The sequence below is a fragment of the Rhea pennata genome, chromosome 24 (assembly GCF_028389875.1).
Source record: "Rhea pennata isolate bPtePen1 chromosome 24, bPtePen1.pri, whole genome shotgun sequence".
In the NCBI taxonomy this organism is placed as follows: Eukaryota; Metazoa; Chordata; class Aves; order Rheiformes; family Rheidae; genus Rhea; species Rhea pennata.
This window is the reverse complement of record NC_084686.1, coordinates 3,590,467-3,613,957: the sequence shown is the minus strand read 5'-3', so window position 1 is coordinate 3,613,957 and position 23,491 is coordinate 3,590,467. Positions and strand designations below refer to the sequence as shown.

General features: G+C 39.5%; 1 protein-coding gene across 4 annotated transcripts in view; it reads right to left on the bottom strand.

Annotated features, from left to right (window-relative positions):
- The window catches only part of ARHGEF12 (Rho guanine nucleotide exchange factor 12), a 78,226-nt gene that overhangs the window by 19,360 nt on the left and 35,375 nt on the right, over positions 1-23,491 (bottom strand). For 3 of the 4 annotated variants that reach the window (XM_062594378.1, XM_062594379.1, XM_062594381.1), the window contains 23 exons: positions 17,631-17,729; positions 17,113-17,162; positions 16,250-16,307; positions 15,328-15,506; positions 14,623-14,700; positions 13,884-14,003; positions 13,151-13,282; positions 11,464-11,535; positions 10,576-10,668; positions 9,843-9,953; positions 9,229-9,327; positions 8,570-8,612; positions 8,055-8,160; positions 7,166-7,303; positions 6,610-6,642; positions 5,735-5,849; positions 4,518-4,623; positions 4,069-4,281; positions 3,487-3,616; positions 3,140-3,175; positions 2,353-2,507; positions 1,499-1,645; positions 625-710 (listed from right to left, as the gene is read on the bottom strand). In XM_062594378.1, coding sequence (XP_062450362.1) covers positions 625-710; positions 1,499-1,645; positions 2,353-2,507; positions 3,140-3,175; positions 3,487-3,616; positions 4,069-4,281; positions 4,518-4,623; positions 5,735-5,849; positions 6,610-6,642; positions 7,166-7,303; positions 8,055-8,160; positions 8,570-8,612; positions 9,229-9,327; positions 9,843-9,953; positions 10,576-10,668; positions 11,464-11,535; positions 13,151-13,282; positions 13,884-14,003; positions 14,623-14,700; positions 15,328-15,506; positions 16,250-16,307; positions 17,113-17,162; positions 17,631-17,729 — 2,399 coding nt within the window. The remainder of the gene's footprint in view (positions 1-624; positions 711-1,498; positions 1,646-2,352; positions 2,508-3,139; positions 3,176-3,486; positions 3,617-4,068; positions 4,282-4,517; positions 4,624-5,734; positions 5,850-6,609; positions 6,643-7,165; positions 7,304-8,054; positions 8,161-8,569; positions 8,613-9,228; positions 9,328-9,842; positions 9,954-10,575; positions 10,669-11,463; positions 11,536-13,150; positions 13,283-13,883; positions 14,004-14,622; positions 14,701-15,327; positions 15,507-16,249; positions 16,308-17,112; positions 17,163-17,630; positions 17,730-23,491) is intronic. The other variant, XM_062594380.1, reaches the window with a different exon arrangement.

Sequence of the window (23,491 nt, the reverse complement as noted above, 5' to 3'; positions counted from 1 at the left end):
CCACAGGTCCCTTCCAGCCTCACCATTCTGTGATTCTATGATCTTGTTTCCTAAATAAAAGCCTCACAGAAACATGGCTAGGAAAAATGATAGCCAAGAGTAGGACTGAGAAGTGTGCAGCAGATGACAGATGGCTAATCTGTTACTGCAACTGCAAGCCTCTTCCCATTCTTAGTACCCAATCTGTGAAACAGTCTAGTAATATCAGAAAATAATCACTTTCTGAAGTGAGATCCTGGTTTTGCTTCAGCCACTTAGCCAGAACACTATTCAGGGACATACAACTATTGGCTTGTAATGTCCAGCTTGCTTATATTTCAAGCCTTTTCTCCAAATATGTTAAAAAAGCTGCAAAGGGAAAAAATGAATGCACAAGGTATTTCTTGCTTTTTCGTAATATGCAGGGGAAATCTGAAAGAGTTTGAGGTATGAAAATCCTATGCTGAGTTCTTCCTGCTTTGCTTCAAACCTCTGTGTCTAGCTCTATGTCATCACAGAAATGATGATTGTTAGACATTCAGTTCCTATTAGCTGGGAATTATATCTTAGTTAATCTCTGGCTCTATTTATCATTTTAGGAAATGTATTTTCAAGAATAATAAAGCAAAAAATAATGCAGTTTACCCAGGAAAGCAAGTCTTCCCCAATCTGGCCAATAACAGAAGTCTCGTTCCTTTTTCGGACAGATTTCATTTGATCATTCAACGCAACTTAAAGAAAGGAAAGAAAAAGAAGAAAGAAACAAAAGAAACCTTATTATGTCTAAATTATTTGCTTGAAGTTCAGCATGTTCTTTAAAAGAAGAACTTTTCTAGGAGACACTAGATTTGCAGTAATTTGTGACAGATGTAACAGAACTTTTAAGAAAATGTTATATATCGCTTTTGCACTTCTGTTTTGCCTGTCTTCAGATGACCCCAAGAACATCTCCAGCTTTATTTTTTTCAGAAGCTCGATATCACTGACCTTTTAAAAAGGCAGAGACAATGTAACATACTTCTAGACACCTGCCTAAAATTATACAGCTGATTACTCAATGGCAGAGCTGAAATTCTGATTCTGAATAATCCTTTCTCTAAACATTAAGAAGGACTGCCTTCAAAACCACCTGCAAGACATCAATTTTCTAAGACTTTTTCATATTCTCTTCAACAGTAGTTGTAACTTTTTGAATGCTGCCCTCTGAATACCATTAATCAAAGCATCGCTCTTCTTTTTTTTAATCAAAGTATGAATCAGCACCAAGAGTCTGGGAACATAAGTAAAAACAAGTATCCAAAACACTGGACACAGTCATTTTTTAATAAAGTATCTTCATATATCAGCTTATGCAAAAAGAAGAGTATCTATAAATGCTCTTTTTCCATCTGAAGTGTCATACACGGTTGCCTCTCTTGGCAACTTCAGGGTCACCTGCATTTTTCCCCCACCCCCAGATATCTGTACCTGCAATTTCTGCTGAGACTGCAAAGCTGAAAGGTATCTCAGCTGCCCTTACCATGAAGCCCAAGGATATCCTCCAGATTTGAAAAGATTTTCCGTTTGTCACTGGAGTTCAGGATCCCTTCCCGGGTGACACGCTGGTAGAAGACATTATGCAGAACCTTCAGTGTGCGGACATGAGCTCTCTCTGTGTAAAACAATTCTGAAGAGAGGGGAAGACAGGATTACAACTACTGACTTGAATAGATGTGGCAATGTGGGTCCAAATCCAAATCAGCATGGAACAAACTTTGACACAGAAGTCAGAAGCATGGACTTATAAAAATATTCCTCATCTACACTGCTGGACCTTGCTGATCCATGTTCTGGTTTGCTCGGGAATGAAGCCATGCTCTGCTATACCTCCCTGTTTGAAAGAACAGGGAAACCAATTCATTCATGAATCATAATTTTGCCCTAATAAACAGCGATCTCTTAGCAGCTCACGTAGCCACATACAGTGCTCTGCAAAACTGAAGAGCTGAAATTATGATGAAGTTTTAAAGAAGACGTTTGGTAGTAGCTGTGTGCATTCAAGTGCATTCAAGATCATGCACTTTCCAGCAATCCAGACAGTGCTTCTTGTCTCCTTTTATAGGACATGATATCACAAAATTGGCTTTTCAGTGTCAAACCACGTAATTCTGCGTACTTCCAACCTAGGGACGAGATCAGTCTTGTATCAGGATGCTTCTCAGTGGAGAATACAAACTTTACATACCCAAACTCTGCAAACTGAAAACAGCTGGCTCCTACTTTGGGCAGCATCAATGAAGAAAGACCTAGCTTTAAATTTCAAGAACTTCAGAGCTCCAAATGACAGAGCATGAACTTTGTGTTTCATGAGCTAAGAAAAACATCTCGTCTCACCATTAATCACTTCTTGGCGCTTGATTTCATAGGGTTTCAGCCCCATCAACACTTCCCGGCTCACAAGTTGTTGCCAGTTGGGAGGGTCCATGTCCACATCAAAATCATACAGCTCATCTTCACTTTGTACATCTGCAAAACCCACACTGTCCATCCTAAGACCAAAAAAAAAAAAAAAAAAAAAAAAGTCAGATGCCACCCATTTTTGGCATGGACATAAGGAAGAAAGAAGAGAACCTCTCAGGATTCATCATGAACATGCTCTCCCAGGAGGTTGATAGCTGTCTGAAGCTACTGGCATGTTTTATAATTTTGCCCTTTACAGAATGACCAAGAATTAATTAACACCTGTTCATGCAATATTTTCATAACCCTACTTTTAATGATACTGATAAAGTAATTTGGTTAAGGCCAAATACCAAGTCAGTGAAAGGGCAGCGACAATTCCTTCCCTCTGTCTCTCTGCAGATGCAGAGTGATTAGCAACAGGCAGACTTGGGAAAGAAAAGTAGGGATCTCTATTCCCCAATCCATCCATTACACTGATTGTTGTGTGTACTGATGGGATTTCAAGCATAGATCAAAGGGCTTATCTGCATATGATTAGATCTACCTGTCCTATATCTGAATCCAGTGTCTCATTTCATATACATGTTATTTAAGGACAGCAGAGATCACCTAGGTGATTGTAGTGGTTCAGAACAATGAACATCACTGCACTCTACTTTAAACATGATTAAAATCTCAACAGATTCAGTGAAGTTCAAGCAGTTATAAGCATACTCACTTGCGAAAAGTCTTTGGTGTTCCCATGTCAACCATTCTATGAAGAAAGAAAGGAGTTATTATAAGAATACTTACACAAGAATTTTACCCCTCTCAGACATTCAGCAGAACTCCGGATTAAAGAACCTTCTAATTGAAATGTTGGGTCCATCCGTCAAGCCTAGGCTTCTCATCTAGAGCCAGCTTTCTAGTACTATCATAGTATCAGACACAAATGACCATTTCCTTCTTCTGCTAACAATGTTTAATACAAATTGTGCCACTAGCAGTTTTATAGGCTTGGCTTCAGTGGCCTTTGTCACATCCACCCTCTTCTGAGGCTCAGGCAACCAGGACACCCGCAGTTACCTCTCAGATTCTCCCTCCTCCTCCTGCAAGTTTTCCAAGGGAGATGGGAATTCAAAAGTATTATTAGGTGTGCGGGGTGTGCCATCCACACAATCGCTAGAAGGTAGAGCTTCTACAGTCTGCTTCAAGCCTAAAAAGAGAAGGAGTAACAACTGTCAAAAACTGTACAAAATTGGAGTATATTAGAAAACTTCTGATTCACAGCCTCTTCTCAATTCAGAGTGCAGGAACTGAACTCCTGCCTTGGTTAGAAAACTCTCCATGAGAAATTTTTCCAGGTGACAGTCTTGTGCTTACAGGAGCAGACAAATGAGCCCTGAAACTCACAAGCTGTTTTCTTCTGTAAGATGATCCAACGCCACTGTGATAGAAGCAACTGGAAAACAATTTCTGGTCATAATAGGATTTCCTGATTTGAACCAGAGACTAAGTGAGAAAAGATGACTAAACACCAACAAAATCATAACTAACAGAAGGAAAACATCTCCTAATTTGTTAAGTTTCCTGGACCAGAAGTGCACTTCATATATCCTGTCTGCAACACAGTACTTAAATCATCCCCCTTCGCTAATATCTTCCTACCTGCTTCACTGTCCTTGCTTCCCTCTGGAGAGGGAAAGGGACCGGTCGCCAAAGGAGACATTGGGTTGGCAGGCAGGTATACTGCATCTTGTCCATCAGTGGAGGACCCACTCTGGCGCATCTTGCCAGAATCTGGTGGCTCAGGGCTAACAGAAGAGGCTGTAGATAAGTGCTTTGGATGACGTTGCTTCTGCATTTCCATGGCTCTGCCAACTAAACAAAGACAGAGCTGTTATACCAGTGAAAGAGCTTTTACCTGTTTCCAGCAATCAAGAAAGGAAGCATCGCATGGACAGCTAATCAATTAGGCTTGTCTGTTTTTAAAAATATGTTTTAAGAACCAAAGATCTTACTGAACCTTCGTAACATGGATTTTTAAAGGACAGCAGAGACCTCAGCTTGCTTTCAGACTAGTAGTCAGGGAACATGTATTTTATCGTCTGACATACTTGCACTACTATCGTGTCGACTCGGTCTCCTTGGTGGTCCCAGAATATTAGGGAAGCCTCTTCTCTTGCCTTTTTCCTCTCCTTCTTTCTCTTTCTTGATACTTTGCTGCAGTTAATATACAACAACAACAACAAAAATAAGCAAACAGTTAACTCATTTGGTCAGATTCAGTTATTTTCTGAGATATTGTCTAACTCTTCAGAATTGCAGCAATTTGATATGAGAAGCTTGTTTTTGTATCAAGTCATCTAATTCAGGGTTCAGCATCCTGGAAGGAAAGAGATGAAGGCAGCATATAGGCAAATTATAAGTGGTGTACAAGAAGATTGGCAGTAGGGAGCCAGAGCATCTTAAGAGATGCATCTGTAAAAAGCAAAAAAACACACATCCCAGTTTCCAACTCATCAGGAACTAGAAATGACTCTTTCCTAGGGCGAGAGACTAATTTAAGTGACCGGCAGCACCTTGTTTCCATAAGGGCAAATATCTTGTGACTCCAAAACTCCACAAGAATACAGCCTCTAATCTGGGAAAAAGAACCACAATTTATCATACCACCTTGGAAGAGATGCTAATGCTTCATCTAACCTTTTCACACTATCAGCACAGGACTCTTCATGACAGCCTTTACATTTCAAAGGAAGCTGGAACACTGATCAACCTAAGTAGTTACTGTGACCATATACACCCACATGCTTTGGGATAAGACCGAACACACTCACAAAGATCGAGAGTTGGTGAAAGAATTCATTATATAACTGGGGCACTGTGGGCAGCAGAGAGAGTGGTTTTCTTTCATTATGAAGCATGAATTTTTGGCCAAGTTTCTTGGGAAGAAAACCAGTGAGGCCAATAGTTTAATTAGCCTAAAAAAGATCTACAAGTCATTCAAGATTGCATTATATGAATCACTTTTCAATCAAAGTTTTTATAAGGCTAGAACTATGGAAAGCAAGCAATTAGAATTTAGGCTGATGGATAAAGAAAGTAAAATGGCCACTCATTTTTAATTTAGGTGTCTGCAAACATATACAGAAACTAATTTCAACTGTTAGGTTTTCTCTGCAGCTCAGTAATCTCAAATCTTCTTGACGCAACAAATATTGCAAAATCATACCAACTTTCAATGTGTTAAGCAAAAGTGGACTTTGAAATCTAATCAAACACCCACACTAGACATCTTTAAACAAACGCACTCTGGTCAAGACACTACTACCTTTATCTTCGGCAAGAAACCAATACGGCCACGCTTCTGCTCCAGATTCCGAGGCTCTTTAACTTTGACTCCCAGATGTTTCATGTAAGTAAGAATCACATACTGCATTGTGGAACTGCAGAATATATACAAAAGAATAAAAAAGAGAAGGAGGATATGGTGAAATGGGAAAAACATTTTGTCAAGATAATGAAAAAGGTCAAATGCAAAGGTTCCACGGCAAAACTAAAAAGTAACCGTTTTTAGATTGAAAGAAATTGTCATCAATTCTTTTTTATATGAAACAAAGACTCAGCCAATAACAGAATCTGTCCTCTTGTAAACAAAAGATGCAGTATATAAAAGGTATACTTGTCTAAAAGATGAAAATACAATTTGAAAAATTACATAGAAGGTCCAAAACTGATATACTAAATGCATATTTGAAGTTGTATTATAGCTTAGAGTTACAGTATGAAAAATCAGTAACAGTAAAAGGTTTGGTTACTGTACAGTATAGCAAAAGCTACCCAGATACCACATGGTGTCAAACAAACTGAACAAGGGAAGGTGTTTGTACAGAGGATAAGTATGTCAGATTGAGCTGAAACAGCTGGAAAACAAAACCAAACAACATATGAACTCTCAGCACAGTAGCTCTTTTCCAGGTCTGAAACAAAAGCAACAAACTTCAGACTATCCGACTGAGAACAATTGCTCTGAATTCAAAGTAATAATGCTATCAGATTTAGAAAATGACAGTTTGTGGTTACAGCCAGCAGAGGGCTGTCTCGTTCCACTCAGCAGAAGAGAGCCAACTAAACAAGCAACAGCAATGCAGTTCTTAAGCAGTGGAGTTCTTACTTCACAGATTAAATCCATGACATTTGCATTACCTCTTGTCTTCTTCCAGAGGCTGAGATGTCATCCTGAAAACAAAAGAAAATTTAAAGAAGAAAGCTAACTATCAATTATCACTCAGTCACAACCACTCAAAGCGTCAGCAGCTGCATGCAAAGCATCCTCTGGAATACTTGAAGTCCCAAGAAAAAAAGCATAAAAATCCCAAAGGCTCAGTTGGGAACACTGGCCTTAGCTCACCTTAAAAAAAAAATGGTTCTGAAGCTATAGGTTAACCATGTTCAAGCCAAAAAATGGGACTTGGATCTAGTAATGCATAAGGCAACAATGGAAGCTTTGCTCCTGCTAGTTCAACAGTAGCCTCCTTGAAAAGCTACATAGACTTTATCTTACTATTATTACTACTATTTATTTTGCATACTATTAGCTTACTTTTGGCTATGACTCAAACACACGTTAGTAGCAAACCGCGGAAGCAATGGAAAGGTAGTGATGTTGCATTGTTTCTAGCTCCCAATTCCTTTGCTCTGCTCTTGTTGAGTTCAGAGCAGAACCTCTCTTACTCTCACAATTACACTTGCTGCTACTCACAAGACTTCCTCAATTTTGGCAATGATCTGCTCTGCGCATTGTCTTTCCTTCTCGACTGCATTCCGGTCACGAACTCTTTCTGCGTCCAGTTTGGTGAGTTCTCCTTCTGCCAGAGTCAATCCCATACTACGCTTCTGCCTGAAATACAGAGACGGAGAATTACCACTAGAAATTGAATACTGACCTGTAATAAGAAAAAGCAACCTCTTGACATTCAGAATGCCAAAAACGTTCTACTTTTAATTTCAGTATGAAAACGGAGAAGTCATGACATTTCTCCACAACATCTTCACTTAAAGGAAAACAGAGCTAAGACAGCCTTTGGAAAGGTACAGTTTTATCAATTTTACCAGAAGAGAATAATTAAAAGGCAGCCATTATGTGGGTCAGGCAAAAGTAGGTATTCTTTTTGCAACATTGTAGTATATTTGAAGCATATACTTGAAGTGAGAAACATTTAGCTATGAAGATGTCTATTAGAAGCACTTCATCTTGCTATACAGTCTGCACATGAAAGGGCAAATTAATTCCTCTAATATATGCACATGACAGCTTTCCAAAGTGGACAGTTTATTGCCCAAACACAATTAGAAGGACTGACAATATTCTGAAATTGCTTCAAATAGGTTCTAGGAATAACGAGTCCAAGCTCTAGAGTATTTATCAGTTTGCAATTCATTACTTGCAACACCAGTGTCAAAAACACTCAAAGATTGGTCACAGGGTGACCACAGCAGATTGGTCACAGGGTGACCAGAGAAGCCCTCTCCAGCGCTATTTTCTTATACAGTCCAAGATGAATTACTGTGATCCTTGAGTTTGGATTTCCCTGATATCAGATGTGTTGACTGAAGGCACTTATGAACTTAAACACAACGACAACTGCTACCTGAAATCTTCCAGATGCCTTTGAACTTCTGGACAGACTTTATCTTGCATAGTTTGTATGTAGTGGCGATGAAGCTCTTCGGGAATGAGTTCTGGCCTTCTTTTGTCTGCAAGTTAGGAGAAAAAGTAAATAGATTATTATTTTGAGAACAGAGATAGCCTACTCTGTCTTAGAATAAAATCACTCACAGACACACCTTAACTCAGTCAAAAGTACCCATTTGCCTTTCAGTTGCTGATAATACGAACTTAAGTACATGAGGTGTAAGCAGCTTTGGTCACATCCACTGTTAGACTAAAAACACATATGCTGCTGTACCCAGTGCTTCCCCCCACATTTGCACCTATCAGAACATGTGTTAAGCCCTAATCAAGAAACAGAATAAACATTTATTCATCTTTCCCTGTGATACACGATACTTTACTGTACATTACAAGCATTCTTACATGCATTTCAGAACAGCCTCAGACAGCAGAGGCTGACAAAGAAAGATACCCCAGGCAAGAGGGCCTTACCTAGATCTACAGAGATTTCATCTGGAACTGGAACTTTTAGATTCTGAAAAAGAAAAGAAAGACTGGGAGAACATATACAATAAACCATCCTATTAAACACAAATCATACAGAACAGTGCCCTCAAAAGCTGAGGGCATACAACCTGAAAACTTGAAGGAATTATGGCAGACACTCCTATCCTAAATGTATATTACACTACACAAGGATTCTTTCATCAAAGTATGTGGTACTAGCCTCTGCTCCACTACATCTTAGTCTAATTTATGGTGGTAAGGAAATTTCTCAGGCTTTCCAACAGATGCACACAATTTCACAATCCCTGCAATAGCCTCATCAACGTATACAGCAGTTATTAACTAGAAGGAAATGTACAATAGCTAGAGTTACCTTACACATAACATAACAAGATCATTTCTTCTAACAAATAATGCTTTGCCAATGATTCATGGAGTTACCAAGCATTTGAGGCTCTACACCATTCATTTTCTCATATGCACTGGAAATATTTTTAACAAAAAGCTTTTGATTTTGGAGGACCTACATCATCCCCCCTTTCCCCCCCCCCCCCCCCCCCCCCAGTTTATGAGAGAGGAAGAACTTGCTCTCTCATGCCAACTTGCTAGATATGCTTGAATGGGAGAGAAGGACTGAAACCTACTGCAGCTCGGTCCAAGAAGAATTGGTAAAACTCAAGGAAGACACGTCGAGTCTCTTTGGAGTTGGTCTGCTTGTACAAGTCTGTGTAAAGGTAGCACAACTGTGGGAAACAGGAAGGGAAGAAATTAAGAGACACCATGAGTACTTTTCTCACAACGCCACTCTGAATTCTCTTTCACACATTTCAAGGAAATCAACACTGCTGGACTGAAAGACTTCCAAGCTAACTTCAGTCATCCAGATTGCACAGGAAACCTTGATTAATCAGCTAGGTTGCCCCTGTTGTCAGTGGGAAGACGAGAGGGAGAGGGAAAGACAGGAAAAGAAGGATCAGACTTTCCATAAAGACAAATAATCCTACTTCACTAGCATGGAATAAAACACTTCCAGGAGTTAAAACCCTGTTTTCAAATAGCTGAATATATGGAAAGCAGTTCTATTCATGCTTCTCTTCATTTATCTGAAATGCCCTCATGCCTGCACACAAGATCTGCATTTCCTTCCTTGCTCATCCAGCCATGACACTGATAATGCTATACAAGGACAAAGAGACCATGAAACACTCAGGTTAATACGACAGATTTGGCCTGGGAAAACAATTCCAGAATATCTTACTAATGCCGCAGGGTCAAACTGGGACACCACGTGATGCAGAAGAACAGCCAGGTGAGCTGGGCGAGATTTCAGGAGCTCAATGTTTTGGAAACAGCTGCATTGTCCATTAATCTGTTGAGACACATGGAGACTACTTCAATTAGTCAAGAAAGCTACTGTGTAAAAAAGCTTTGTTCTGATAGCTTAGCATCTAATATTTTTAATTAAAATAAAAACAGATCTACTCCAGAACCTGTGACGTGCTGTTCCAACATCCTAGGAAGATCTCAACATATGGAAACCTCTTTTTAATGTTCTCCTGCACACTGAATACAATATAATGAAATAGAGCTCAGAGCAAATGATAGCTAGAAAAATTCAGAACAAATATACTAAAAGCCATTGCAGCAATACTACTGTGACAATTCGGGAGGCCTGTTAACAGAAATTAAATAAAGAAAAAGAAATTAAATAAGGCAAATGAATTTCTTAAAGTAATATAAAGAAAAAAAGAGTAATAGAATACCAGAGATAGTGTATTAACATAAACTGCCCAAGTGTTACTCTCTGGCATCATCAACAGTAACAAGGAATCACGTTCCCTAATTCTTAATTCCCCACATGAGAACTGTTCAATAAAAACAAGTCATGGAACACAAAGTGTAGGCATAGAGGAAAGCAATTCTTGTCAAGGAGGGAAAAAGGTGACTGAGGCTAAAAGGTGGCTTTTAACTATAGAAAATGTCATTCCCACCTGTTCCTGTTCAGTATCAAAGTCATCATCTTCTGCTCCAATGATCTGAGGTCCCATACGGGAAGAAGGACTTCCAACACTGGACTGAGAATCCTGGTACAAGTTGGGATGGGAGAAGGGAAGGAAGACAAGTACAGTGCTATTACTCTCGTGGGACAGTAAACCTTCTTTAACCAACTTGAAGATATCATTTTAATTCTCTCTCTCTAGAAATTCAATTGAAACCCAAGTGCCTTTATTCATCCTTATCCAAATTTTTAGTTACGAGATCCCATTTAGAATGCTCCAAGTTGCAAGCATTCAGAAATGTCAAACCAGCTGATTCAAACCCAATTCCATGATCTGCAGAGACTGCTCAGCATACTAAGCATGTGGCATAAGCCAAATAATATTTTACTATAAATGGAGAAACATGACTTTGGAAAATCAGAAAAGTAACAAAAAAATACTTCAGAAGTCATTCTAAGAGAGAGAGAAAAAAAAAGGCCAACACAGACAGATCAGCAGTTACTGCCATATTCTATGTTCATCCCATCTCAAGGCCATCCTTGACATTGCCAGTGTCATAACAACCGAATATCCTAAAGTAAAGATTATTTTCCTTTTGGAGTTGGACTCAAGGAGTAAACTTTGCATAACAGCCCTAGCTATTTTAGTTCCAGTTGTTTTACTGCCGATTATATATTTCTCATCTCTTAAATGGGCCTGTTCTTAAGTGCCATAAACATTTATTCAGCTAATTAACGTTCCCAGTACAATTTTAATTGCATTTTATTATCTAAAGTAAAGTTTATGCATGCTCCATCTAGAAAGTAGAGAAAAAAGAGCAAGATTTTAATGGGCCCATTACAAGAGAAGCTGTTATCACGCTTTATGTTTTGGACTTACAGTATCTTGAATCTCAGTCTTCTCTGGGCTCTCATCCAGATAAATCCGATCCTTCAGGCCACTCCGAGGACTCTGGAAAGAAGTTTAATACTGATGAGTAGCAGTAAATCCAGGAAAGTAGGAACTGTATGGTAAGTGTTTCAGTCACAACAGACAAAACACTTTTCTCACACAGTGGACTGTTGAACAGCTGAGGAATGAACAGCTGAACTCTAAACTGTATTACTCACATGCACAGTTTCAAAAAAAAAGAAACCCAATGTATAGCTCTAACATACACAGACTCAGTTTCAAAAAGAAAGTTTCTAACATTGAGTAATGGCAGTGTTGCAAAATCTGCTCTTACACTTCTTGGCCTTGTCTTAGCTCTCTCAATGTCTTCTCATAGTTTATAAACTACCCTTAATTAAATCCTCTCCCATCTTTCAGTATCTTTTTTGAATGGAGGGACTCCCAACAAGGGACATATTATTCCAGGTGTAGTCTCATCAGTGTGCATAGAAGAGGCTAGTAACTGCCCTCCTTCTGCTGGCAGACCTCTTTCACATGCAGCCTAGTACACAGTTGGCTTTATTTGCATCAAGCCTGTGCTGTTGGCTCATCTTCAGCTGGGTCCACTGTTAACTCCCAGGTCTCTTCAGCAGGGCTATTACCCAGCCTGGCGGTTCTTAGCCTGTGTTAATGCATGGACTTATTTCACCCTCCGCTATAGAACTCTGACCTTCTTGTTAACCTCCATGAGGTTTCTGTTGTCCCCAATCCTTAAGTTTCTCAGGGTCCCTTTGGATTCAAATGCTACTGTTTGGTGTATCAGCTATCTTAGGAATCAAGTATCATTCACAGTACTGGCAGAATTAATTTTATTCAGAAGATGACTATGAACTTTGTTCTGTATTTATTGTATGCAATGATAAATAATGTCTTGTTCAGTTAGGTGGGTGAGGGGGCACGCTGTTTTAATAGGGCTGTGCATGTTCACGTTTTGGAGATACAGCTAACCCATCTTCATTTGACTTCTAATTGCTTACAAGCTTATCACCCACATGCCTAAATTAAACAACAAACTTATGGTCAAAGCCCAAGTAGAGCATCTCAATTCTTTCACGCTTATCAGCTACTATGTTAATTAAGGATTTAGTATCTTAATTAAGGATTAGGGGTGAAGGCACTCCAATAAGACCACCATAGAAGCACAAAGATTGATAGCTGATAACTGAACAGACTAAGTGCTTTCACTGCTGGCAGTAACTGAAGTTCATTTGATAGAAGTAATGTTCTTCCTCATTTTTATGACAATTTGTCCACTGCCTGGATCTGAGTCACAGCTACCACAAAAGGAATATTAACATGCTCTTAAAAGACACTCTAATCTGCATCTCAGCTCTGAGAAAGACTTTGGCATCCATCTTTTCTTTGCCTCATAACAGGGAGTATGCCAGGAAAAAAAATATTGGAAAAATGTCCAAACCCATAATATTTCTTTCCTAGTCCCTGATCGAAAACCAGTACAGTACACTTTCTCAGAGTTGGTGTATATTTAGAAGCCTATGCTTGTAACACACAACCTTACTGAGACATAGTACATACGAATAATAAGCAGGACAGCACAAACTCAGAAAAAAGCTGTACAGGGAGAAAAAACCCAAAAAAGTATAGAAGTAAAGATGTGGAGCTGCTCAATACTCACATCAGCAATGTCACTGTTTGGTCGGGAGCTGTCACCACTGTAATCTAGTTTGCTCAGACTATCCCCACTCTCTGCCTCCACTTCACTGATCTGCAGCGATTCTGTCACAGATCTAGAGGACAAAACTCCATCCTAAAAAGATAAAGTGAGTTGGGAGACAGCACAGAGCAATGGAATTTTTCAAGAGACATCTCTTTCAAGAACTGCACAGTTCACATTATTTGTGAAACTATCTTCATGTATCCAAAAGAGGCTGCAATGTTTTTCGAAGAGAAGACAAAAGGAAGTTCACAGGTTTTTCAGGACTCAAACTCAAATGCAGGAGGAGAATGATAAAAACTTCACTTACACATTAAAAAAAAAAAAAAAAAAAATCCTGTTTTAAGCTTCCAGCTCTACATTCTTCACTAAGAATGACTTCAAAGGTTTAAGTTGTATTAAAAGATAGACTAATAAACACATCATAATTTGCATTTACTACTTTAAAAGCAATATTTCAAGGAACATTCAGAAATCCACCGTATCATCTACTTCACATACTGCCATCGCATTCAGTATGTGATGTGTGATAGCTTCTGCAAGAGTAATTACAAGTCACAACTCTAGGGGGTGCAATCTGCCTGCGGAAACACAGAAGAGCTTGGTAGGGAATTCCTGCTTGCCCAGAATACCATCATCCCCTAAGAATTTTCACCTGGAACATGCTGCAGAGAAGCCTGACACATTCTGTTACCTGAGTACAGCCTGTGGCTTTGGACAACTGCTCTTGCAGCTGAGGAATGTGCTTCTTGGTTTCCTGTATCTCTTTGAGCAGTCGTGACGTGGGTGATCGGCTATACTCTTCTTGCAGAGACTGAAAAATAATTTTATGAACTTTCTTTCAATTAAATATTTCCTCACTAACAAAACTTAGATCTACAACTTATTACTAATCTTCATTCTATTAATATAACTGAAATAGTAAACAGCACATTTGCACACCTACTGTTATATGAAATAGATGCTACAGAACGTCTATTTTATTTAGCCCTTCTCCCTTTCCTGTGCAATATGAAAATATGCACATTCTCAAGGATTATTCAAGTAAATCACAGCCACGTTGAGCATACACCTGAAGGCACAAAAACTCAGTGAAAAAAACAAAACCAAGAACTGCCACGTAGATTGTAACTTCTGTTGAGAACTGACTCTCAGTGAGACAGAAAGATACTTATGTGCCCTAGCGTTAGACCAAATTGAGGTCTCTCTCAATTTTTTCCCTATCCTATCAAGGATTAAAAACTCAAGAGATGATCATTAAGAGTGATCAGACACCTCTGATGTTAGGCCAGTACATAGCAAAGACAAGCTGAAACACAAGCTATGCAAGGAAATGAGGATGCTACTAACTAGTAATTCAATGGTCTGTCTTTGCATTTACATCATCCTCTTCCCTTTCCTCCATCTCTCCTGAACATACGCAACTCCAGTACCTGCAGTCGTTCCTGCTCTTTTTGTAGCATCTTTCTCAGAATCTCCACTTTCTGGTTATGGACAATACTGTTCTCCTCCTAGGAAAAAGGGAGGAATTAAAGGGTCAGGTTTTTTGGTGGAGCTGGGAATAGGCAAGACAGGGGAAATGGATATGTCCACTTCTCACCTACTTCCTGAACGTGGTCACTGAAGAGCCCTACAAGAAGTGGTTCAAGTTTCTTTATGCTCTATCCTATATAGGATGTAACCACTCATTCCTACATTTGAACATAGCTATAAACATAAAAACAAACCAAACAAAATCCCCCCCCCCAAATTGACCAGAAGCATTTGCTTATTTACCTTCCTCGCTCTTTGCCGCACATGTGTGCGCTTTATAGTCCAATTGTTAATAAAAGTTACGGAATGACTGGCTTGGACAGACATTGTGAGAGCTTGTATCATGTCAATTCTGGCAGTATATCTCAAAGAACCTGTGAACAACCCTCATCTGTCTTTGCATTATCTAAGATAGGACAGAATGTTTACTCCCAAGATGTTTTTTCTCCATGTGGCTAAATGCCCACTTGGTGGCAGGACAAAAATTCCAATTCCAATTTGTGATTTGTGCAAGAAGAACAAAACAATTCCTTTGAGAGAAAATACATGACTACATTTTTTCCACTGCTAAACTGGTTCTTTGGAAAGAGCACTTTAAATCTTACCCCCATAAGTACTGGGCTAGTAATCCTTTCTGCATTTCCCGACGTGCCAGGCGAATGGGGAGATGTCATGATGGGAGACATATGCCCAAATGTTGCCAGATCCACTTCAGAATCAGCTAATGGAATCTGAGGCGACCCTGGTGGGCGCCCCTGAACAGTGAGAGCTACATAGGAGCCCGCTGCAGGGAGAACAAGAACAGTCCAGGCTTCAGACACATTTGCTGATTTCTACAGTTGACATTCGCTCTCCCTCAAGAGACAAGACTCAGACCATTCTTCACCTCTTTATTCTTCACATCAGAGAACCTGACAGCACTGTCAGCTCCACTCCAGAGATCTCCATTTAAATTTCAGGTAATCCAATGCTTTTCATCATAATCATCCCTAATGAAAGCACACAGTGCAATTTCTGGTCCACCAAGATAGAGTAATAATCACATACATCTGCTGATACCAAAGATTAAACTGTGATAGTTTGGAATGAACCAGTAACAACTTTCTCCTGTACAAGAAAATCAACCAAGAATTCACTTTGTTCAGAAACATCAGTAATTTGCAAGCATCGTACAGGAGCCTATATTAACAGTGCATGAGTAACTGTGGTACCGAAATTAGAATCAAAACAAGGGAAGATGTATGGGCAAGGGTTGAAATATCAAGCTTCAAACATCAAGCAAAGGAGAAGCTGCATAAGCTGCATCAGCTTAAATCTGAGCTGTCAAAATTACCTCAAATTTCTCTTTAGTGCATCTGTCTCATACACACCCTGTGTCTCTCAGATCAGTCGTACAGCAGTCAACAACATAGCTATATTTTGCCCTTGCCATTTGATAGCTGAAACAATCACTGATCTTTTAAAAATATCTCTTTCATGCTTTAAAGGAGCACAGTGACCAAAAAAAAGGAATCAGCGTTTACTTACACTTGATCAGCTTTACCACCTCCAAATGGTTTGAGTGTGTTACTAGAGTGCCATTCACCTGGGGGAGGGAAAAAAGCAGTGTTTAACCGCTGACTTCCAATCCAGGCAGAAATTTTTCTGGGTATCATATGCTATACAATAAGCAGTGAAATAGAGTGAGGAACAAGTAAAGAGATTTCTCTCCCCTCTCCCCTCCCTACCCTCCCCATTAGAATATCTTTTTACACACTACCAGATAAACAATTTCTCTCTTACAGTTAGTTAATCAGTTCTACAAAAAGAAAACCATACACACATACCAAAACCACAACAAAAACAACAACAAAACACCTCTAAGTGTGCAGAAAAATACTCAGGCTAGCTAACTGAATCCAATAATTTATACACTTGGTTGAAACCCCAGCTCTGTCTCTGTTAGACATCATTTTGCAGCTGTGGTTTAGAGGGTCTTTTGAGTCACTGGCTTCACTTCTTAGCTATTTGAGATTAAAAGAGAACACTGATCTGAAGCAGTTGGGGAAAAAATAACAATCAAAGGAGACTATTTATTTACAGGTAATTATCAATAACTCTGTGCTCATCCCCACCATCACTTCTTTTATTGGTGAGCTGTTTGAACTTCATAGGGTACTAGACTCACCAATGAGGTCCTAAAACGACAGTGTCCTCCACAACGAAACTAACATTCAGCAGTGAGCTTCCCATGGTTACTGCACATTCCCCAGAACAGGAAAAATTAAGACCATTTGCTATCCCCACAGGCTAATGCAAACACCAGTGCAGACATATCAATTACATGCTTTCATTGAAAGAATTCATTTAATACAAAAAGTCCATCTGCCCAATGTTTTGAATGCCCTTACCTTGATAATTCTATCACCTGTTTGTACTCCAGCCCGCATGGCTGCTCCATCTAGAGGGCAAGAAATAGTTAAGTTCCATTTTTAACAGTCTCTCAAAGCAAAAATGGTTTAAGCATTCTGTAGTTGCGTGTAAAATTACTTCCCATATTCACCCAAGCTTCCCCTTCCTCCACCAGATTAAAATCTAATGAGTATCTAGGCTACAGCAATTCTGTTCTCATTTTGCAGTGCATACATTAAGCCACAATCCTGCAAGGTTACATGTGCTCATTTACTTCTCCTCAAGTGCAAGATGCCAGTTTCCAAACACATCAGATGCAGGAGAGGGGATTCACTGCATTTGAACGGTGCAATGCTGCCCTTGCACACCAATGCCAGAGTTCGCGATAGCTACAGCCATCCCACCCTTAAGGAAAGAATTTGTAGTCTTCTCCTCCAGCTCATGCATGCGTTTCCTTGACTCACATGAAAACCCTGTAGGCTGCGCTCTGGCTAACATATTTAGCATGTCTGCTTACCTTCTTTGACTGACTGCACGAAGACTGGATTGTCTCCACTGACTGTCAGCCCAAATCCATTTTCATCCCGTTGGATAACAACACACCGTTGAACAAGACCTGCATAAAAAGGTGGGGAAAGGGCAGAAGAAAGAGGGGGAGAGAAATACAAAGAGACACAAGCTAGGCATCAGTCCAAAATCTTATCCTCTGAGATAATCACAGAGCACTGAAAGAAACTGGTACAAGACAACAGAGGGGGAAAAAACATATGAGAGACAGAATCAAGGCATCAGTCCAGAAACAGATAGGAATGTCAGGACAGGTCAAGCTTATTGCTTCAGTTACACAAAACAGAGATATACAACAGCAGAGATGCAGACAGCTCTGGCACATCAGACACACTGTGAGGTAGAAGCAGCTTTTAAAGAAGAACAGCTATGTACATGAACCAATTTCCCTCTGTCTATATCAATAATTCTTCAAAATCTGGCACAGGGCTGTCATGTTCTAGAATATTATCAAAAACATTAAACAATTTTTCCAAGCTACTTTAAGAAAGTCACAGGTATCTCAAACTAACATCAACAGGTTAGATTAAAACAGATTTAATAAGTCAGGAAAAGCCTTCCTAATTCTCAGCAAAAATTTAATCTCAGGGCACTTTCCATTTCAGATGAAAATATTCCACAAAACCGGAAAAGCAGCAATGAAGAAGTACAAGCCGCTTTTATTACACTTAACAAGTCTTTAGAAATCAGTATCATGCTTCCCACTGAGCTCCTGAAGTACAAGGCCATAACTCCAGGAGTTCTGAGTCCTAATCTTATCCTCCTTTAACCTGCTGTGACATCAAAGTAAATCATTTTGTGTCTTGATGTTCGAACTAAGAAGAGCGGGAACATAAATACAGTTGCAGACAAACATGTTCACTAGATGCAGCATTTCGAAAAGGTGGCTTGCTGTATATGTCTATTGTTCACCTCAAAATGGACTAAGGAAAACCAAACAAATTAGAAGCCCAAGCATATTCTTTGCAGAAAGGACCACTTTCCCTGGAGCATCTGCAAAAGGCCTATCACAATGGAGCCCTTATCTTGAAAACTAACTGCAGGAACTCAGCAAATACTTCAAGGATGTCTTCTTATTCACACAGCAGAACCCATTAGCTACTAAAGAGCTCCTTTATTTTCAACAACTTGCTTTGCTTCTTCATTCCCAAAGTCACATTAGGCAAAACCCTTACACCAGGATCTTGAGAAAAAACAGTTTTCTTCCAAGATAAAATACCAAAATTGTAGCAATTTCATTTAATATGGAGGGAGCAAAGGAAACTGAAGACGTTGCCCCAGCAAGATTGTCTTTTCTGGAACCATTTAAAGGAATGAATTGTAAGAGTGTAGAGTCATATCTATGTTTTAGATCACTTCTGCACCAATACAGCTCCCTTAAATTCTCTCAGGCAGCTCCTAATGGAAATGAGGAGCCTCAAGTGAAAACACTGTCTGCTCAGTCAGCCCTGTTCTCCTCAAGCGCAGCACGTGCACAAATGGGTGCAGGAGCGGTAGAAAAGGTTGAACTCCAGCACCTCAGCAGCAGTTTGAGCATAGTATCATCTCCCAGTAACTCCCCTTCCACTGATAAATTAGGAGCAATTATGGTATACATAGCAATAGGCAATATATTGACAGAAAGTGAAAGCAGACAGGGGAAAAACATAGGCTTTCACACCCTCTTGATACCTGAAGTGAAAAAACATCCCTCTTCCTCTTGTACCTCCCATCTTTCTATATGACCAAGCTTCTTTAAGTCTCACTTCATAAGAATGATGCCTCAGGGTGGGGTGTGGGAAAGAGAACATACGCTATTTCATAAAAACAGCTTGTTTTAAACTCTGCTGCCAGACGTACAGGTTTTATGAGTACGACACTAACTAATCTTTTGACTCATAAGAACTTTCCTCATTTAAAGGCACAGTATAGTCCTGCCTAATCATTGTTCTTCCACTGAATTTCTCTCCTTTCCAGAGCCAATAACCCTTGGATCTATTGCACTGGTATAGTATCAATCAATCTTGAATCAATCTGATGCCATAGCAGAAGCAATGTATTAGGCGATGCAGTATAAGCTGATCTTAGGGAGCATAATTTAAGTTCCAGGAACAATTACACTAAATGCTTTCCCACCACTAGTGCCAACTGCACTCAAGACCACTTTCTAATTTTACGGGACAAATAACCTAACCAACAGGGAGACAGCTGAAATTAGGATTATGTGAACCCAAATTAGTCAGCTATTGCCTTTTGCCTGTGTTTGTTCAATTCATAAAAGAAGTAGGCACTTAACCCCTTCCCTTACACAATGCAAAAGGCTGGAATGAGGTCCAGGTAGCCAGCTGAGAGGTACCCTGCTTGATGGAGATGCACAGCCGCTTTACAACAACTGTAATGAAGTTATTTGGAACTTTTCTGAAGCTAACACCACCACTTGCAGAACGAGATCAGCTTCGATAACACTTCCTGTCTGGAGCAGATGGACTTTAAAAAGAGTAAATTCTCTCACGTGCTGTTTCACTCTGACGTGAAAAAAAAGCAGCACAGAACTCCCTTAAATTGTCATTTGCTCACTTTTGTTCTTTAAATAATCCACATCCAATTTGAAATTCGCCTAGTGGTTGAATTTTAAGAACAAAACAGCAGCATTTTTATAACCCATGTCTTGTACCTTGAACAGCTCATTAGACTCTCTGGAATGGACTTAAAGGGAAGCTGCAAACCTCTGAGAGCCCAGCAGTGACATTCAATACAGGTTTCAGCAGCTGTTACTGTCACGCTTTGCTATCTCAAGTACATAAAGGAAGCCTAACATTAGGCTACTGAGTGAAATGTAGCAACTTCGCCCACTGTAAGTTAAGTCTACGAATTTGGCACGAGACTAAAGAGTAAAAATAATCTCAAACTCAAGTTAGTAGGTGGCAATCAGCTTTTCATTCATCTTTTTTGCCTTTGCATTCCAATTCTTAGCGTTCCTTAGAAGGAAACCATAAGCCACTCATTTTGAAAGATCCTATCATAACATTCCATTTTTCCAGCTGAAGCTTGGTAAAGATTACAAGGTCTGTTGCATTCGTTATTGACAATACTGAACATCAAATCAATACTCATCTTATTCCCACATTCATTTTCATGTGAAAAGATCCCAATGGCAGGAAATTATCAGACATCACTAAAACTGTGTTTTAAGTATGCAACATCACACTATATATTCGTATTTCAAGTGGATACTTAAAATTCAGGGTGCAAGTGAGAAAAATCTAAAAAATCCTTTTCATCTTCATGCACATTAGAATTCCCCAAACTCATTGGTATTGCTTCAAGCCAAGAGCACAGTCAGACAAATAACCATATGCTCTAGTTAAGCAGGTTTGAAATTAGAAATGAAAGCAGTTAGAAATTATCAGCCTCAGAAAAAAAAGGAGTTAAAAGAAAAGGTAAGACGATCAGCTCTTCAATAGGTGGCACTATTCCCTCTGAGACATTGTGGCCCAGTTCTTCACCCCTGTTACAAATGTGCCTTTTGGATAACAGGAAAGGGCAAAGTCCTAAATTCTCAAGGTCACTGAGATTCCATGGTAAAAATGATGATCTCAACCAGTTTTGACAGACATATTTTGGTCATCCAAGAGCTTCTTTAGTTACAAAATTTTCCCTTCTCTTCTTCTACAGATCCTAAATATTTTGAAGCTGTTCAATAAAACATGAAACTTACTTCCCTAGCAGTGCATAACAAACAGTGTAGGTGTTTATTCTGAAAACCTGGCTCACAAGAGAGAATGGAGACATGAATTACATCTTCTATAATATAATGCAACTTCTCCTCTGATCAAATTGTGTGGGATACTGCATGGGAGGAGACTTCTGAACTATAACCTCCCTGGAGGCATTAGGCCACAATGGGAAAATGCAATTTAATATAGAAGTGATTTGAAATGAATCACTCAGTAAACAAAAACATACTCTTTGGGGTTTTGAGAATGTCCAAATGTTTCACTTCAGTTGGGAAGTTTTAATGTTTCTATGAAGTGTTTCAGAATCCCCACCCCACAAAATAAATAAGATGAAACTATCAGCTTTCATAATGAAAGCTTCTCATAGGAAGAAATTCTGAATTTCACTTAATTCTAGTTATTAACACAGTCTTCATACCAAATGCCATATTAGCAGCATTCTTCAGATTCCTCAACTAACCCAGTAAAAGAAGTCATGTAAACTCAGAGCAGAACGGACACTATTTGAAATTACTGCAGTACATAATGTTTTGATAAAATTGTTAACAACAATGGCCCCATAATGCAAGGCTTGGTAACCTTTCTAGAAACAAAGAACAATGTATTTTAACCATTATAAATAGGACTATCTGCTCCCATGGAAACAACACATTCAATCCCCGTGGTTGAGCACCCCTTGCACTCCAAGCTGTTTTCTGGCTATTATAAGGCTAGTGATGGGGAGGTCCCAAGAGTCCTTTTGAAAAGACTGCAAAGATGGTGGCCACAACACACAAGACACAAGGCTGGGAAGAACTGCAAGAAGCAAAACAGGAAGGATCAAGAAAGATTCTCCAGGATTCGAGTTTAAAGCAAGTGAACAGGGACAAAATCTGCATTTTCAACAGAAAAAAGAAAAAGCTTGTCCCAAAGGTGGACATAACATGTACAAGAGTATGCATCAAGTCTAGCCTAATCTTGGGGCCCGAAACAGGTCACAGTACTAGACTAAAGAAAGGTATCTTTGGAGAGCAACTAAGTCACAGGAAAAGGGGAAGGGTAACTGATAACTCATCTACCACCCCAAAAGCTTATTTCAGTTTTAAATTTGTTTCAGTGACAGGAATTCTACTTCAAGAAAGCGACAACCAATACTGTGGAAGGTGATGGCATCAATTAGTAAATTATAGCAGGTCTAAGATTACACTCAATCTCTCCCCTGATCATCTAGACTTTGTTAAGTGCACAGATATGAGATGGATGGATTTATGAAGGGAAATTCACACTAAGTTTGATATCACTACAAATCAAAATCTGAATATCAGAATGATTTTTCTACCTAACTACCCTCCCACAGGCCAGTCACGTACTTCAAGAAATTCTGGCCTTAATTAAGAATTTCAAGAGGTAAGAACAAACACATACATAAAAGTCACACCCCATTTTCCTGTTGTCATTCAAGGATTTTCTATTATTCAGTTTCCAATCGCAAGCAAAGAAAGAGCCAGTTAACAACCAGTCACCAGCAAGAAAACTATCAGTACAGTAGTTCTACTTGTACATTTTTAAGTAGTTTGGTCCCATCCAAAGCAAACAGCAGACTTCTCTACGCATACCACAACACTGGGGAAAAACAGAGGGAAGAGACAAAAGGCAGAGCAAGGTTCAACATAGGAAAGGCCACTGGAAAGGAAGGATGAGTGGAAACTGCTCCCATAGATCCTGGATATGGCTAAAGCATCTGCAGGAAGCTTTGGGGGAAGTAAAGGCTTAAGTTAGGAAGTTGTGTTTCTTTCTTCCACACATGAAAATCCAGGACACTGCACAGACTGAGGGAGAAATATAAACACAGACACATTCCATTAAGCATACCAAATGTTTCCTGTAATTAACCTAGCCCAGCCTGACAGCACCTCGAGTACATTACGGGTAAGCAACATTAGGCAAAAATTAATGAAGGTTCAAAACACAGCAATATAGTCAATCTGGATGCACTGTCGCAAACCACTATTCAGCTAGCTAGAGGAAGAACCGGTCACAATATAAGCTTGCCAGAAGCTCCACCCCCAAATACATGCTTTTCAAGCAGGTTATTTCCTTGCTGAGCATGGGAGAA